This window comes from Cyphomyrmex costatus, unplaced genomic scaffold (assembly GCF_001594065.2).
Source record: "Cyphomyrmex costatus isolate MS0001 unplaced genomic scaffold, Ccosl1.0 scaffold449, whole genome shotgun sequence".
Lineage (NCBI taxonomy): Eukaryota > Metazoa > Arthropoda > Insecta > Hymenoptera > Formicidae > Cyphomyrmex > Cyphomyrmex costatus.
In genome coordinates, this window is record NW_017278737.1 from 494,569 (window position 1) to 511,364 (window position 16,796).

The following is a 16,796-nucleotide window of genomic DNA, read 5'->3' on the forward strand; positions in this document are numbered from 1 at the left end:
TCCTCCTCCCTCCCCTATCTTTCCGCTCCCCGTTCTTCTTGCCGACCATTTCAACGAATCCGATTATTTTCCCATCTACGGTTTGCCTCTGATGATACGGACGTCTGGCGCATTTCTTTCCTTCGCGTCGGCGGAGGCTGAGATTGGTCGCTTGGATACCTCAAAAATGCTTTTAATATTCATAATTCGTCAAGATGCCCGGGAAAATTTTGTACTCATTTCATTCCAGGTCTCGCGAATAAAATTTTATTAAGAAGTGCACGATATGCGGAAAATACACAGAAATATATATTGTCTCGCAATTAGGCAAATACTTCAATCAATTTCAAACAAATGTTTTATAATTCGCTATTGATAAATCTATAAAATTTTATATATTTTTAATATATGTATAATAACTACGGTAATGAGTTTCTTTCATTTCTGTGTAAGAATTTCTTCTTAAACGGAGTCTCATTTCTAGACTATTTATTATTCATGCAGCTTTTAGTCTTAATGCATTTATGACTTCTGGTGCTATTACGTTCCTTTTTTAATATCACAAAACGAAGATACTTTCTCGTCATAATATTCGAGTAAAAATTTCGAATGGAATGGATAATCATGCGCGTCTGAAATAATCATGTATTAAATGCAGTTGGCTTTAATTTGGAGAATATTAGACGATGAAGCGAATGCGTATCATAAGGGATCCCTGTTAATCCTGGTATAAAATGAACGCATTTTATACGGAACCATTTTATTACGTCCAGCAAGCACGAAGCAACGATAGAGATATAGGGTATAGCTGGTTAAAAAATTTATACTGCGACTGTAACGAACGCGAACGTTACGAGGATGCACTTTTCTGCAGGAACCGCGACAATCCGCGACGGCCATTCCATTGCCACCGTTGCAGGACCGAATGCGCGATGGAATTGCAGCATCATTCTCTTTGATCCACGACACAGTGTCCCAGTTCTCTCGCAGAATGGCCGCTGAAATGAAGCGTTACAATTACGTGACTCCTGTGAATTTTATCGAGCTGGTAGTTGGTTATAAAGAGTGAGCATTGGACAAATGCGATATATATATATATATATGTATATAGGTACACACATACACACACAAATATAAAACGAAAATATCAAAGCTATAATAGTTTTTAAATTAATAGCGATTAAAGTTTACTGATCGTAAAACAAAGTTGATATTTCGCGTGCTTAAGCACGACGATATGACAGGTGGTGAAGGTACTTCAGAGCTTCAACAACTCAAGATTATTATATAAATATACAATGACACTTTTATTAAGAAATTATTGTTGTCTTTTTTTATAGAGAATCTATTTGTACACACATTACATACACATAATTAATAGAATCAACAATAATTAAAAAATTTAGCTAGATACAGATCTGAAAATAATTTTGTTATTATATATCATCAAAATAATTATGTAGAAAATTCAAGCATGATGGCAATGCCAGGACTACAATTTTTAACATCCAGAAAATAGTTTGATGAAATTAACATAATGATGACTGTCTGACTAATTAGTTTTGCGACTGTATATACTATCAAACCATTTCCGATATTTTAAAACAACATAATTACATCTGATATAAATAGTATTTATAGCAAGTTTCTTGGTACACTTTTTCGATAAAAATAAAATAAAGGTGGTATTCGAATCACGCAGAATGTTGAAGAAAAAGAGACAAGATTTAGCAGATCAAGCGAACAAACTTCGCGGCGGCCTCTCGAAGATCGACGATACCCGGGTGAAAGTTAAAGAAATGGCGGCGGAGCTCGAAGTCACTCAGCAGCAAGTTCATAAATCTACGAGGGAGTGCGAAGAATTCCTCGTAACGATAGGTACACGGCGCACGCGACAGTGATATATTATCACCGGCGTTTATCAGATTAATCTATAAAAACTTATTGCTTTTAACGCTCTCCCTGGTTCTAACTTTCCTCGTGCACTTAATTAATCATACGGTATCCGCCTGCATCGTTCGCCGCTTTTAACCGTGCTATGCTTGCAACGCGCGTAGCAAACCAAAGCCGTGACGCTGATGAAACGCAAAAACAGATCACCGCCAAATCACTTCGTATCGCCGAGGAGCAAGAAGAATTTAAAAAGCTCGAGCAGCTTGCAAGGGCTGATCTGGAGACCGTCGAACCTGCCTTGGACGAGGCTATCAAGGTTATTATTAAATTATCCCTTTTAAAACAAACATTCAATTTTAAACAATGTTAAAAAAACATGTTAAAATTTCCTGATCGTTTTCTTCTTCAATCTTTTTTCCCCTTATATATTTTTATAAATTTATGTGATGTTTAATTAAGTGATTCAGCCTTCTCGATATTATAATATAATGCTATGAATACGTAATGTTAAGATAACAATGACTTGGGATTATAGGCGACTAAGAATAAAAGGATTTTGCTTGATAATTAAATTTTTACTGTCAGAAAATATCTCTCTTTAGTTGAAAATAAGAGAACGAAAAAAGAGATAACTGTCTACCTTTCTTAGAAAGTTGTGTTTTATACAAAAATAATTTTACTGAAATATTGAAGTGTATCTATAAAGAGTTTATTTAACCTTTCAACTTCTTTTTGATATAGCATACTTTTGGCTTTCTTTTTTGAAGGCTTTTCCAATACTTTGTCCGTTGCTTATGGTCCATATTATAACGATGTTAGCCCACATTTAAGTTCACGTTACATATACTGTAGAATTTTAGAAATAAAAGCACGTATTTATCGATAAAAACGCGTTCTGAATATATGTCTTTTTTAATAATAAATAAAGATATAAATTTGTTTGACACCGTTATCTTTCATTAATGTCTTGCATTTTAATTAAAACATCTTTTTATAATGTTCATTTTTATGAAATTTTTATAAGCAATCGAATTAATTGGATATATGTAATACTACTGCATGTGTTATTTTCATAGCATAGAGTTTAAGAGTTAAGATAATAAGATTTTCTTTAACACGTTTTGTGATAAAGAAATGGCGAATTATTTTAGGCGTTGGAAACATTAAGCAAGAAAGATTTAGCTGAAATAAAATCCTTCACACGTCCGCCGCCGAAAGTCGAAATGGTAATGGAAGCGGTGATGATCCTAAAGAACTCGGAACCCACGTGGGCGGAAGCAAAACGCCAACTTAGTGATGTGAACTTCATTAATACGGTGAGCGACAATATTGCGACTGACAAGTTCATTCATTTCCAACTAACTCGCTCCGATCTGATTTCTAGCTTCGTGACTTCGACAAAGATCATATATCGGACAGAGTTCTACGAACAATAGCCAAGTACACGTCCAATCCTGAATTCGATCCTATAAAGGTCGGTGTGGTGTCTACTGCAGCTAAGTCACTTTGCATGTGGGTGATAGCTATGGAAAATTACGGCAAATTATACAGGTAACTCATCCAAAACATGAAGCAAATTCATAACATATGTAAGCTTCTCTTTTCTTTATCTTTATGTGTATAATTTTCCATTAAAGAAATCTAATACTGTAAGTATTAAATTAATTAGTGATTAATTATTTCGAATTATTTTGAATATTAAAACAATTTTTATAAAATGAGATAACTTTGATGTTCAAACAAACGCATGTTAAAGTCAGAATATAAAATGTCTTAAAATTTAAAACATTTCAAGATGTTTTACGTCTTAATTTTTGACATGCATGCTGTTTAAGCATTTTTTTTAAATTTGGGTTAAAATTATTTTTTTATTAATCCGAAATTTTACAATCTCCATTTTATGATAACAACATGCTTTTAATATTTAAAATAGATAATCACTACTTAGAGTACCTGCTGTATTAAATTTCCATGAAAGAATAATATATTTATGTAATATACATAAAACAGATATTAAAGCTTTATTTAAAAAGTGACAATTATTATTATTAATTGATTAATTCCATCAGCCGCACTGCGTCATTTTGCCATTGTAGAAAATTTGATTATACTTTTACAATGTATTGCAGAATCGTGGCGCCAAAACGGGAAAAACTACAGATCGCGTTGGAGTCACTGAAACAGAAGGAAATGGCCTTAAAGGAGGCAATGCAACAGCTGCAGAACTCACGAGAACAGCTCGAGAGATTACAGCGAATGTACGACGCGAAGATGAAAGAAAAGGAGGATTTGATTAGGCTGGCGAGTACACCCATGTTTTCTTGTGCTTTAGAACACCGGAAATGACCTCGCATAAAGCCGAAAGCATGGTTTGGTGAGGGAAGTCGGCTTGGTACAATCCGACTCCGTCCACCGGTAACACTTATAGTTAACAAACTTGTGCTTTAGTAACTGCAGAAGCTTGCATTTACTCGTATTTCCATCGACAAGATATATTCCTTCGAGCGAATCCGGCGAATCCATATTGATGATGAGAGAACGAGGTCTATTCCGCGATGTTGCGTGGAATTATGAAGTTATTTCTACAATAAAACTTTGATCTTGGATATTCGCGATAACGTTTTAATACGCTGTTGGTAAAATTAATGAGTTGTTACAACAGCCGTGATATTAATAAAAAAAATATGTATTTAATAAACATTTTAACATTTGTATTTTTCTTTTATTTTTGTGTCAAACGTTTTTGTCTGCATTCGCTAAAATGTATTTCATGTGAATGTAATTTTATAACTACATTCTCTTTTCTCTCAGGCTAAACTATTAAAGCTAAAATTAGAGCGTGCCGGGATGTTAGTGGACCGCTTGTCTGATGAACGAATTCTATGGGAAAATACAGTAGCATCATTAACCGAGGCTTTCGACTGGCTACCGGGTGATTGCTTGATATCCACCGGATTTGTGTCTTACCTCGGTCCGTTTGTATCCAATTACAGACAGGAATTAATAGGCATTTGGTCTAAGGAGGTATAAATTGAAAATTCATTTTTCTTTTTTTTTCTTTATAATTCTTCATCAAATCACATAAAAAATTTTATATGTAAAATTTTTTAATTAATGGCATACATTATATGCAACTTTAATCATATTTTTGCAATAATATTATTAATTGCAGGAATTTAATTTTCGTTTTTTTATATTTATATCTTATAATTTCCGATTGAAATTATTGTTTTTCCTAGAAAACACAATAAAAATCTATAGAATAATTAAATAATTTCGATCGAAATCTGTTCCATTATACGTATCCAGTTCAGATATATATTAAAAATCATAAAGAGATTGATACAAAGTATTTAGCATTCGAGTACAGATATGATTGATATTTAAACACATCTAAACTGATTCAAGGAAATTTGATCACAAATATGGACCGATCTGAGCCATTAAAGATCAGATTACACTTCATATATGAACATATATGACCAGATTTGCGCAAAGAGAGATAAGATGTTGAAGATCAGATTACGCTCTATATATGGTTACAAATTTAACCATATATGAACAAATATGACTAAATTTACGCGGACTTGAGACGTCATTCATCAAAGATCAGTCAGATTATATGATTTATCCCCATATATGATTTAATATATATATATATGTATATATATAAAAACATACACATATATATAATCAAATCTGCGCAGCATGAGAAGCCATATGTATGTTATATTTGAGCATATCTGACCAGAAATAGTTTAATCTAGTCAGATCTAATCCTTTTCAGGATTAAAATAAATTTAATCTATCATTTTTTATTTTATTATATAATATTATAGAAACAATTAGTGTTTTTATTAGATAAATATAATACAATTTATCGTATGGTTTTAAGGTGTATAACAGAGGAATACCAACATCGCCAAATTTAGATGTAAAAGAGTTCCTAGCTGATCCGTCAACAATCAGAGAGTGGAACATTCAAGGATTACCGTTCGATGGATTTAGCACAGAGAACGGCATCATAGTGACATGGGGAACACGTTGGCCTCTCGTAATCGATCCACAATGTCAGGCAGTGAAGTGGATCAAAAATATGGAAACGAAAAACGTAAATGTCCGGTATTCTCCGTATCGATATCCGTCAAAGAAACTAATAGGCCCTCCAGCAATATATACGTCATTTAATATTGGATTTAATGTGAAATTAAATAACTAATTTGAGATGAGAGAGAGATAAACGATTTTAAAAGTGGTAAAATCAGAGAATTTACTTTGTCATTTTAATGTAACAATTACAATTGCAGTCACTGAAAGTTATCGACTTTGGTCAAGCAGACTTTATGAGAGTTGTGGAAAAAGCAATTCAGTTCGGACACCCAGTATTGCTCGAAAATATCACCGAGACCCTCGATCCGGGTTTGAATCCGATTCTTCAAAAAGCTTTCATTAAATCAGGTAGCATTTTAATGTCGGTACCAGAATATAATTACATTCTTGCAATTGCATTACATTTGTGCAGAAAAGTTTCAAACAGAAAATTAAAAAAGTTTATTTAATTGTTAACATTAAAGGATAGTAATGATATATTATATATAGTAATGATCTATAATAATAATTATTATTAACATAAAATTTCTAGTTTATATCAAAAAGAAAAATAATACAAGATTATTTCATATTTTACATTTAACTCGGATATAATTAATTCATTGTAGAAAAGAGTGAGCAGAAAACGCAAACATAAATTTTGTTTCATTTTTGTTATTCTATGTCTACAGATAATCAGGTGATGATCCGATTTAACGACAAAATGATCACTTACAATGAGCAATTCCGGCTGTTTATGACTACGAAACTCTCGAATCCCCACTATGCTCCAGAGATTTCAACTAAAACGACATTATGCAACTTTACCATTAAGGAGCAGGGTAACTAATAGTCTTACCGTATACTTTAGAGAAAGATAGAACAAGATTTGGGAATATAACTCTGTCTTGCGTGTAGGGCTCGAAGCGCAGCTCCTAGCAATTGTAGTCAGAAAAGAAAAGCCGCAACTCGAAGAACAGAAAGACAATCTGGTTCTCACAATCGCATCAAATAAAAAGACTCTCAAAGAACTAGCGGATAAAATACTTCAGTAAGATCGATAAAATTGCCATAAGCTTTAAGTCCAAACGTTTTCCGCTTAGAAATGCGGACGCGTGCGCGTGGTGTATTTTATTCTGCAACAGAAATTTACAAATTTGGAATAATTTTTATATTTGGAATAGTACTGTTTACGAGTGTTAGTTAAGATAACAAAATATATCAATGTATTTTTTATTAGCTTGCTGAGCGTAGCGGGAGAAACTCTTCTAGATGACTTAGATTTATTGAATGCCCTTCAAACATCAAAGGCAACGTCTATCTCCATTCAAGAATCTCTGGCTGTTGCTGAAAAGACAGAAAAAGAGATAGATCTAACAAGAGAAGGATATCAACCCTGCTCAAAGCGTGCTTCGATTCTTTTTTTCATTTTGAACGATATGAACGTTATCGATCCCATGTATCAGTTTTCTCTCGACGCGTACAACGCACTGTTTATGCTTTCCATTGACAAAAGCCCCCAAAAAATAAACTTGTCGGAAAGAATTAACAGCTTAAATGATTATCATACACATGCGGTCTACAGGTAAATAAATAAGTACAGAAACTTTTAATTCTTTTAATTGTAAAATCTCTACAATTTTAATTAATAATTAAAAATTGCAATTAAAATACCTGAATACTTTGTTTTTTTTTACTGTTTGACTATCATCATTAATTTTTAATAAAAAATAATAATTAGGATATATATATAAATAACACTTTCTTTTCTATAAAACCATGTACAATATCGTTCTGAACGATAATCTTTCAAAAGAATTTTTTAACGATAATTTAAATGAGAATGTATAATAACGTAATATATAATCTTGGGCGAAAAATCTTTTTTAATGAAAAATGTATCTTGTTTTTGTTAATCTCTTACCTTTTGTACAGTATCCATAAATCAATGTTGGAAAATGTTGAGCTCGAGACGCGCGCGCATATGCTTTTTTCAATGTAATGTGACGCCGTTACAGACCCTCTATTTTGCGGATATTTTGAAATAGAAGCAGAAATGTGCAGTTTTGGAGCAAAACAAACTGATTTAACGGATTTTATTTTTGCGAATAGGAACACGTGCCGAGGTTTGTTCGAGCAACACAAACTACTCTTCTCTTTCCACATGTGTGTCAAGATATTGGATGCGCGAGGTAAGATCATCCCAGGAGAATACGCGTTTCTGCTTCGCGGCGGGATCGTACTGGACCGAGAAAATCAGCCGGACAAACCCGTGCCGTGGCTGCCGGATGAAACTTGGGACAACATCACGGAACTCGACAAGCTGCCTGGATTTCACGGACTCGTTTCTTCTTTCGAGCAGCTCCCGCGAGATTGGCACAATTGGTGCGTACAATGTCGTACAATGTCACATCGTTATTTCGTCACGTTATTTCAACGCTTTAGCCTTTTTTGACGGACAATTTCACAATATTCTTCTTTTAGTTTTCTATATTTAAATTGCACATAACTGTGATAATGAAACCACGAAAAGGATATTGACAATACTAACTTGAAGGAAATTTCAAATTTATTGAAGAAAAATCAGCTAGAAAAACTAGATGTGTATGACAATCCTTTTTTTATTCGTACGATAAAAGTATTAGAAAAAAGATATTATGTGATATGTATATATATATATATATATATATTAATTATTTATTTCTCTATAAACATGTTACTGTTTATTAAAAATATTTTTGGCAGAAAATGTTTTTGCCAAATGCGATATTTTCTTATAAATCTATTTAACATTTACAGGTACATACCTATAACCATTTCGTTTTTTCTTATTTTGACAATAAAAGTAGTAAAAGAGTTATACTTATAATTATTTATTTCAATATAAAGATGTTACTGTCCGTCAAAAATATATTTCTATATAATAGCCTCCTATAAACTCGTTTAACATATACAGGTACATTAGCACAGAACCGGAAGCTACACCGCTGGTCGGCGAATGGGAGGAAGGTTGCACCGAATTTCAGAAAATGTTACTCATCCGCAGCTGTCGACCTGACAGAATATCTTTCTGTATCATGACCTATATCGTGCGCAATCTCGGTCAGAGTTTCGTGGAGCCTTCTGTACTCGATCTTAAAGCAGTGTTAGATGATTCTGTAGCGCGGACACCATTGATATTCATTCTTTCGCCCGGTGTGGATCCTACCGGTGTACTTATGCAATTGGCGGACAATCAGGGCATGACTTCTAAATTCTTAACGTTATCGCTAGGTCAAGGACAGGATCCTATTGCTACGAGGTTAATTATAAAAGGCTCATATAATGAGCTTGATAGAATAACAACCTATTTATACTGTTACATATATTTGTATACATGTATATATATTTATACTTTGAGTTAAAGACTTAAAGATGTTGTATTTTATTTTTTTAATGTTGACTAAAATTCAATGATATTTTAAGCGTGACATCTTAATAATATTAATGTCCACATTTGAGATCAGTTGCAGTATTTGATATAAAATTTTCCAGCGATTTTCATATTATTTCGTTCCCTATATAGCATGATAGAGATCGGTGCCAAAGAAGGGTCTTGGGTATTTCTTGCGAATTGCCACCTCTCGCTCAGTTGGATGCCCAAGCTCGATAAAATTGTGGAAACGCTCAGTTCCAGCCAAACTTTACATCCAAGATTTAGGTATGCCAAAGTTATGAAATACTGTCTTATATTCTTCACACTATTTTTCAAGCAATATAGTAATACCAAAAGAAATCAAGAAAAGTGCTAAGAATTTTAAATTTATTTTATGTACAGTAAACGAATAAAAATAAATATTTTTAATAAAATTTATTACAAAAGAGATGTAGTTACAAAATCCATTTATTTATTACTAAATGTAACAATGCAAATGTTTCAAAAGTGAGCGTTTAATTCTTTTACAGATTATGGCTTAGTTCAAGCCCGACTCCTCAGTTCCCCATATCGATCCTTCAAGCCGGGATAAAAATTACTACCGAACCACCAAAAGGATTAAAAGCGAACATGAAGCGCCTTTACAGTTTAATCACTGAAACGCAGTTCGACTCGTGCCAAGAAAAGTCTAAATATAAAAAGCTGCTGTTCACGTTGATCTTCTTCCACTCTATTCTTCTAGAACGGAAGAAATTCCAGCAACTCGGTTGGAACGTGGTCTACAGCTTTAACGATTCCGATTTCGAGGTATTTTCGAGCAAAAGTTGCAAGTAGCGAGAACGTAGGAAGCTTTTTATTTATCTGCAATTTATTTAGAGAAAGATGGTATCTCAGGAATTTCCAGCCATAGCGTTTCTTGTAACGTTTAAATTCGTCTCATCAAAGAGACGCTCGATGATAGAGAAGCACAATCGTCATAATAGCGGGATATCTGTTCCAGGTTTCCGAGAACCTACTACAAGTTTACCTGGATGAATATCCAGTCACACCATGGGAATCTTTGAAATATCTCATAGCAGGTGTTTGTTATGGTGGTCACGTGACCGACGACTGGGATCGCCGGTTGTTGATGACATACATCCAGCAATATTTCACGGAAGACGTCCTGACTACTCCCCATTATCGTTTGTCATCACTGCCCACCTATTACGTGCCTCGCGACGGCTCCTTGGAGTCCTACCGCGACTTTATCGCGATTCTGCCGAACATCGACAGGCCAGAAGCGTTTGGTCAGCATCCAAACGCGGATATCACTTGTTTAATAATGGAAGCCAGAAACATGTTTCAAACTCTAATGAGTCTTCAAGTACAGACAGTCAGCATCGAAATGGAGGAGGACAAGGAGAAAAAGGTAAATAAATGAAGCTATTGAATTTAAGTCTTTCTCCTGTTCGATTAAAAAATAAAATAGTAGCATGAAAGAGAATAAATACACGGAAAGAACGATTGTATAACTGAAATATCCGCAAATTTAGATAGATACATCTGAAACTAATTTTGTTGGAAATTCAAGCATGATGAGTAATGCTGCAAAAAGTTTTGACATTCTAGTAGTTAGCTTAAGAATTCTGTACTATTATATTTTAATTCGATGAAATTATTTTCATGCTGTATCAATTAAATTTTTAGCTTAATGTAACTTTTAGCTAAATGTTTTATTACAGCAAATCATTCTTTCCGTATAAGAAATATCCTAGACACATTATAATGAACTAAATATATTGAACTAAATGTAAATACTCTTGACATATTTATGTTTTTATAGATATTCTGTTATCGTAACTTAATTAACTTTGTCTTGAGTAATCTCTTACCGAGTCAATGCAATTATCTCAACTTTTCGACGTAATGCAGTTATCTCAACTTTTCGTAGGTAATGCAACTTGCGAATGACATTCTCTCAAAAATACCGAAAACAATTGATTACGAAACAACGGAGAAACTGATAGGGCCACATAAAACGCCGTTGGATGTGGTGCTCCTTCAAGAAGTTGGACGGTATAATGCATTGTTGATAAAAACTTGCGACAGTCTTAAGGAACTTCAACGTGGGATTAAGGGATCAGTGCTGATGTCGCGAGAGTTAGAAGAAATCTTCACATGCATATACAACGGGAGAGTACCGACTCTATGGCTGACCGCGTATCCGTCTTTGAAACTGCTCGGCGCCTGGACGAGGGATCTAATCAATCGAGTCGAGCACTTCGCCAATTGGGCTCAAACTACTCATCCGCCATTGCTCTTCTGGTTAGCTGCGTATACATTTCCAACCGGATTCCTTACTGCGGTACTACAAACTTCGGCGAGACTGTGGAACGTATCTATCGATTCGTTGTCGTGGGAATTTACTGTCTTCTCAACGGACGAGTCCGCTATAATCGAGCCGCCAGTGGTAACTACAAGCGATTAGACTAATTGCTCATCGGACCAGTCTCTAGGACGACTAATATCGAGCACTATTTTACTATAAGAGGCTTATATATCCCTTGCTTGAATAATAGTGCTTATTGGATAATACATTTATATATATAAGTTGTACTATAAGTTGTAATAGTCCGACTTAGAAGAAAAAGTTGGAAGTGAAAATTCTATTGTTCGTAGGCTACGATAACTTTGAATAACCAGTAGTAATTAGTCTCCAAAACTTTTAGAATGAACTCATTCTGAAAAGTAAAATTTCTTTCTTTAAAACGGGATTTTACTTCAAAGAATTCAGGAAGTATGTCAATGTAAAATTAAGCGATAAATTGTTTTATTATAAACAATATTTGCTTATACATTCTTTCCACAGATCCTTTTCACATAGAAAAAAGATTTTACTAAAGTATTTAAAATTTAACTAAAAATATAGATATGAAAATAATTTTGTTGTTAAAATAATTAAGGAGATAAATATAGGAAACTTAAACATAATAAGCAAAAAATGTTGATATTCTAGCAGTTTTTTTATTGAGTATTATACATAATTATTTTAACATTTTCAGATTTATATTTAACTAATTTTTCATATAAATACATCTGCAAAATCGCGCGTTGTAGAAAATTGATAAATCGATTGCAGAAAGCATATTACATTTACTAATCGTGATGTCATAATTAATAATCGTAAATACTTGCGAACAATTGTATATTTTAGTTTATTAATCGTACAATTTTATTTTAGGAGGGTGTATACATACGATCTATTTTTCTGGAAGGTGCTGGTTGGGATAAAGAGAATGGCATTCTTATCGAGCCCGCATCCATACAACTTATATATAACATGCCGGTGATTCATTTTCGACCCGTCGAGCAAGTTAAAAAGAAAGTCAAAGGTAAAATAATCATGCAAATATCAAAATCATTTTACTCTGCGTTTTAGAGATGTCCGTCGCGCGCAAATACGCCTGTGGTTGCTGAAAGAAACAGATTTTCAATGACACAACCAACATTCGCTTAACTTTCACAGAGTTCTACAGCTGTCCTTGTTATTATTACCCCCAGAGGAGCGGTGACCAAATGAGATCTGCTTTCGTAGTTGCTGTAGATCTCAAAGCTGGAACACAAGGTTCGGACTTCTGGATAAAACGCGGAACTGCGCTTTTATTGAGCCTAGCTGTATAAAGTTTTTAGCTACTACATGTATATTAATTCATGATTCATAAGACTCAGTTTAAGTTTAGCAATAATTGTGTGATATGAGTCTCCATTTAAAATAGTTTATTCTAATTACATTTCTTTGTATATCTCTCGTTCTTCTTTTGTTATATAATTAATATGGATTAATAAATATACGGATGTCCATTTGTGGTGGTATGGAAAATATATTTATAAAATAATGTTTATTAAAAAAGTTATGTTTATTTATGTCAATTTAAACGTAATTTACACTTATATTAAATAATTAATTATGAAAACATGAATAAATTTTTTAAATTATTGTGCTCATATGTGAGATGTTGCTTCAACAAAGGAATATGTAAAAAAATAACAATAAAATAACAATAACGTATTAAATAAGATGATCAGCACCATCTCTCGTAATTCGGTTGTACGATGGACAAACGTGCGTATTAATCATGTGATAAATAAAAATCTTTCTAATAACTATCCAAATTACATATAAATCTTATTCTATAGATACAAATCATTTACGTAGAAAAGTGTGATATTTAAATTTGTCACAGGTGCAACAATTGACTCAGTCGGTACAAAAATACCAAATGCTGATACTCTTTATTATTCCAAATACCGAGTACTCAAATCCTTTCTCTTTACCAACTGCACATTCAAATGTTTTATCAACAGAGCATAAATTGCTGCAAGTATGAGGCATATTCAAATACTTACAGTAGATAAGTATACATTCAATACTTCTATATTTTTAACGTATGTAGTTATTGTTGTCAATATCCATATCACTTATCAGCATCAATATATAACATTAAAACTGTATCTATATATTATATTTACGATAGCAATTTACCACAATATGAGAAATAAATCTATAAAACGTACTGCTGAATAAAACGGAAATATATATGTATATACATATTATAACATTTACGTATAAAGAATCGCTAAAAAAGAAAAATTGCAGTGCAACTCACATAGTATGCGTGAATAAAGTATATTAAAAAAAAATTTTTTATTCATTCGAATATTAAATAAGGTTTTAGGAATTGCAACACACCTATAGTTAATACTTTTTTATTAATCAGTTCGATAGACGAATAAATCCACAACTATTAGAAACCATCGCGATAGTTATATAATGTAATCGATCTTAACAACAATGGACTGATGATGATAAAAGAAAGGACGTTTAATAGATAGACTTTCTGCGATCGTGATTCAGCGAAATGATGTATATAAAACTTATACCTATATTGAAAGTTAACAGGTCTTATAGAGGTAACACCATCATCATCGAACCTTTCAATTTATCGCGGTATATAAGGAAGCAATTGATTTCGGCTCAGTCCGTCGCGATAAAATCGGTTTGGAGCTTCCGTATTTACAGTCAGTACACAAGGATATAAGATAGATGAGTCGTGAACTGAAGGAGAGAAATAGGGACGAGACAAGATTAAAGGTTGCTGGTATTGTGGCGGATCACAAGCAGCAGGTCGCTCTCACGACTTTGACCCTCGGTACCATGCAATTATTTCTTATTCTCAGCGTAATGGCGCTCAACGAAGATCCTGGAGCAGCGCAAAGGTCTCTCTTCCACCATCCCGGGTTAATAGTACGAACATCACTTCTTTTTTCTCGCCTTAGGTGCTACATCTCTGCAATGTCTCCCATTTGTCTACTTTTCTTCCCCGACACCGCTAACACGGAACTACTCAGACTCATTCAAAATTAGATTATTCTCTTAGAACAGTATTTTTTTATGAATCTTATATAAATTGTTCTGCTGACATAATCTTTTTACATGTATTTCTATATTTCTAAATAAACTATTTAAAAAAATGTATATTGAAAATTTTTATTTATTTTATTGATCAATATCACTTCTTGCTAATATTAATTATTATTAATATCTAAAACATTCACATTGTGCTATTATATTTTTTAAGTTCCTGTTTTCTTTGTATTGCATTTAGTAGCTTTTGTAATCTTGCTGCTATTTTTGAATCTTTTAGTGAAGCGGAGAAATTAATTCATGAGTTGCAAAGTTCTACTCTCATTCTGCTTTGAAAATTAGTTAAAAACTTATTAATTTACCTTAATAAAATTATACATATATGTGAGTACGAAAAACAGCCAAGCGGTAAGATCTTGATTTTAGTTAGAAATAACTGGAGGCAAAAATCAATTTGTAATTAATTTTCAAGCAGAAACATCTGTGCTAAATAAATTTATATTACATTGCGCATTTCGCGTTCTATGCTGACTGGTACAGAAGAATAATAGAGAAAGGCGAATGAATAATAGTGGGATGACTAGACCAGCCGAGAAAATATTTTTCGGTGGAAAGTCCGCGTGTAATACCATGATAATAAAAAAAATTCCCATTTGCGAGAGCATCGTAAGAAGTGTTCCCGCATTACGAATCCAAGTGTTTATCGCTCGACGGTAGACAGCTCTCGTCAGAAGACAACGATACTCTTTTAATAGCGGCATTAAGTGCTCACTCAATTCGTAAAGAGAAAAGAATTAGTCTGTCGGAACTAAGACATCGATGCCGGCGACGCTCGTTAACGGCATCGGAATCGGAGTATTGATACTCAGATATCACGAAAGCGTCCTCAAGTATCCCTAGGCATCGCGCTCGTAGGATCCTCCCGTCGGCGCGGAGGAGAGAGAATCCCTGCCGGCCCGGGGGTCAATGGTGGGAGATCGGTGTCGATTCGCCGAGCCAATGATGTGAGCGTAATGCGCGGCGCGGATGCGCACGAGATCAAAGCCGCCGAGCACCCTTTTCAGAGCGAGCGTGGACGTCCACCGAGGTACACCTGCCGAGGTTACTCCGCGTACGCGTTTTCGGCGTTCCTTCCGTGTGCCTGGACATCGCTATAACCGTGACTCGCGGGATTTCGCGGGACGATCGGCCACGCTCGCCACACGAGTTCTTATCAGTCGGCTCCCCCTCACCCCTCCCCTCGGCCCCGCGCTGGTCCATCTCTTGACAATTGCGGAGCAGCAGCGCTCGCGTGCTCCGACGACTTGATGCGTTACGTGTCGCGCACGATTCCGATCGCGACACCTCGCGGCATTTCGAACGAAAGGAAAAAGAAGAAAAGAGAAAATTGAAAAGTCAGGAGAACGAAGGGAAGAGTAAACGCCGCCGCGACACTTGCAAACATTCACCCGCGCAGGACACTTCGATTGAATCTCGAACTCCCCGCGAACGCCCGGAGCGCGGACGGGGTGGTATGTCTGATAGTGTAGTGAGAAAAACAGTGCGTTGTTTCGAATTTCGAAAAGGTCGCGAGTCGCGCCAGTGTAACGGCGTGATCGCGGACACGTGAGTCGCGTGCGAGCATCCCCCTCGGCACGTAGTTGTCGTGCCGATAACGGTCGTGTTAAGAAAAAAGTCGCGGAATGTAAATATACGCGCGTGTATTGCGATATTTGTGATCCATCGCGCCGTCGTCGTCGTTGTTGTTGCTTGCCGGATTATTGGCGATGGAATCGTTCGCAGTGGTGATTTGAGAGAGTGATCGAGCAGCATTTGAAAGTCTGACTGTATCCACGTAGAGCGGCACCGGATGCTTCGGGATTCCTTCACGAGAGAGGTATGTGTGAATCACATTACGTTTATACAGAGCGTCAGAAAGAAATCTAATTTATTTTTAATCGTGGATCTTTTATGAACTTGTAGTCAGTTTTAATAGAAGTTTAATAATTTTAGTATTCTCTCTCTCTCTCTCTC

General features: G+C 34.7%; 1 protein-coding gene across 1 annotated transcript in view; it reads left to right on the top strand.

Moving 5' to 3' along the window:
- Nucleotides 1-13,039, top strand: part of kl-2 (dynein heavy chain 2, axonemal kl-2) — a 43,874-nt gene extending 30,835 nt beyond the window's left edge. Inside the window, exons 44-63 of the mRNA XM_018544515.1 lie at nucleotides 854-1,044; nucleotides 1,682-1,857; nucleotides 2,037-2,188; nucleotides 3,024-3,188; nucleotides 3,257-3,423; nucleotides 4,002-4,173; nucleotides 4,684-4,896; nucleotides 5,768-5,983; nucleotides 6,180-6,330; nucleotides 6,654-6,803; nucleotides 6,880-7,012; nucleotides 7,202-7,546; nucleotides 8,074-8,346; nucleotides 8,918-9,262; nucleotides 9,527-9,661; nucleotides 9,907-10,183; nucleotides 10,377-10,787; nucleotides 11,310-11,828; nucleotides 12,600-12,750; nucleotides 12,885-13,039. Coding sequence (XP_018400017.1) covers nucleotides 854-1,044; nucleotides 1,682-1,857; nucleotides 2,037-2,188; nucleotides 3,024-3,188; nucleotides 3,257-3,423; nucleotides 4,002-4,173; nucleotides 4,684-4,896; nucleotides 5,768-5,983; nucleotides 6,180-6,330; nucleotides 6,654-6,803; nucleotides 6,880-7,012; nucleotides 7,202-7,546; nucleotides 8,074-8,346; nucleotides 8,918-9,262; nucleotides 9,527-9,661; nucleotides 9,907-10,183; nucleotides 10,377-10,787; nucleotides 11,310-11,828; nucleotides 12,600-12,750; nucleotides 12,885-13,039 — 4,497 coding nt within the window. The remainder of the gene's footprint in view (nucleotides 1-853; nucleotides 1,045-1,681; nucleotides 1,858-2,036; nucleotides 2,189-3,023; nucleotides 3,189-3,256; nucleotides 3,424-4,001; nucleotides 4,174-4,683; nucleotides 4,897-5,767; nucleotides 5,984-6,179; nucleotides 6,331-6,653; nucleotides 6,804-6,879; nucleotides 7,013-7,201; nucleotides 7,547-8,073; nucleotides 8,347-8,917; nucleotides 9,263-9,526; nucleotides 9,662-9,906; nucleotides 10,184-10,376; nucleotides 10,788-11,309; nucleotides 11,829-12,599; nucleotides 12,751-12,884) is intronic.
- The last annotated feature ends 3,757 nt before the right edge of the window (nucleotides 13,040-16,796 follow it).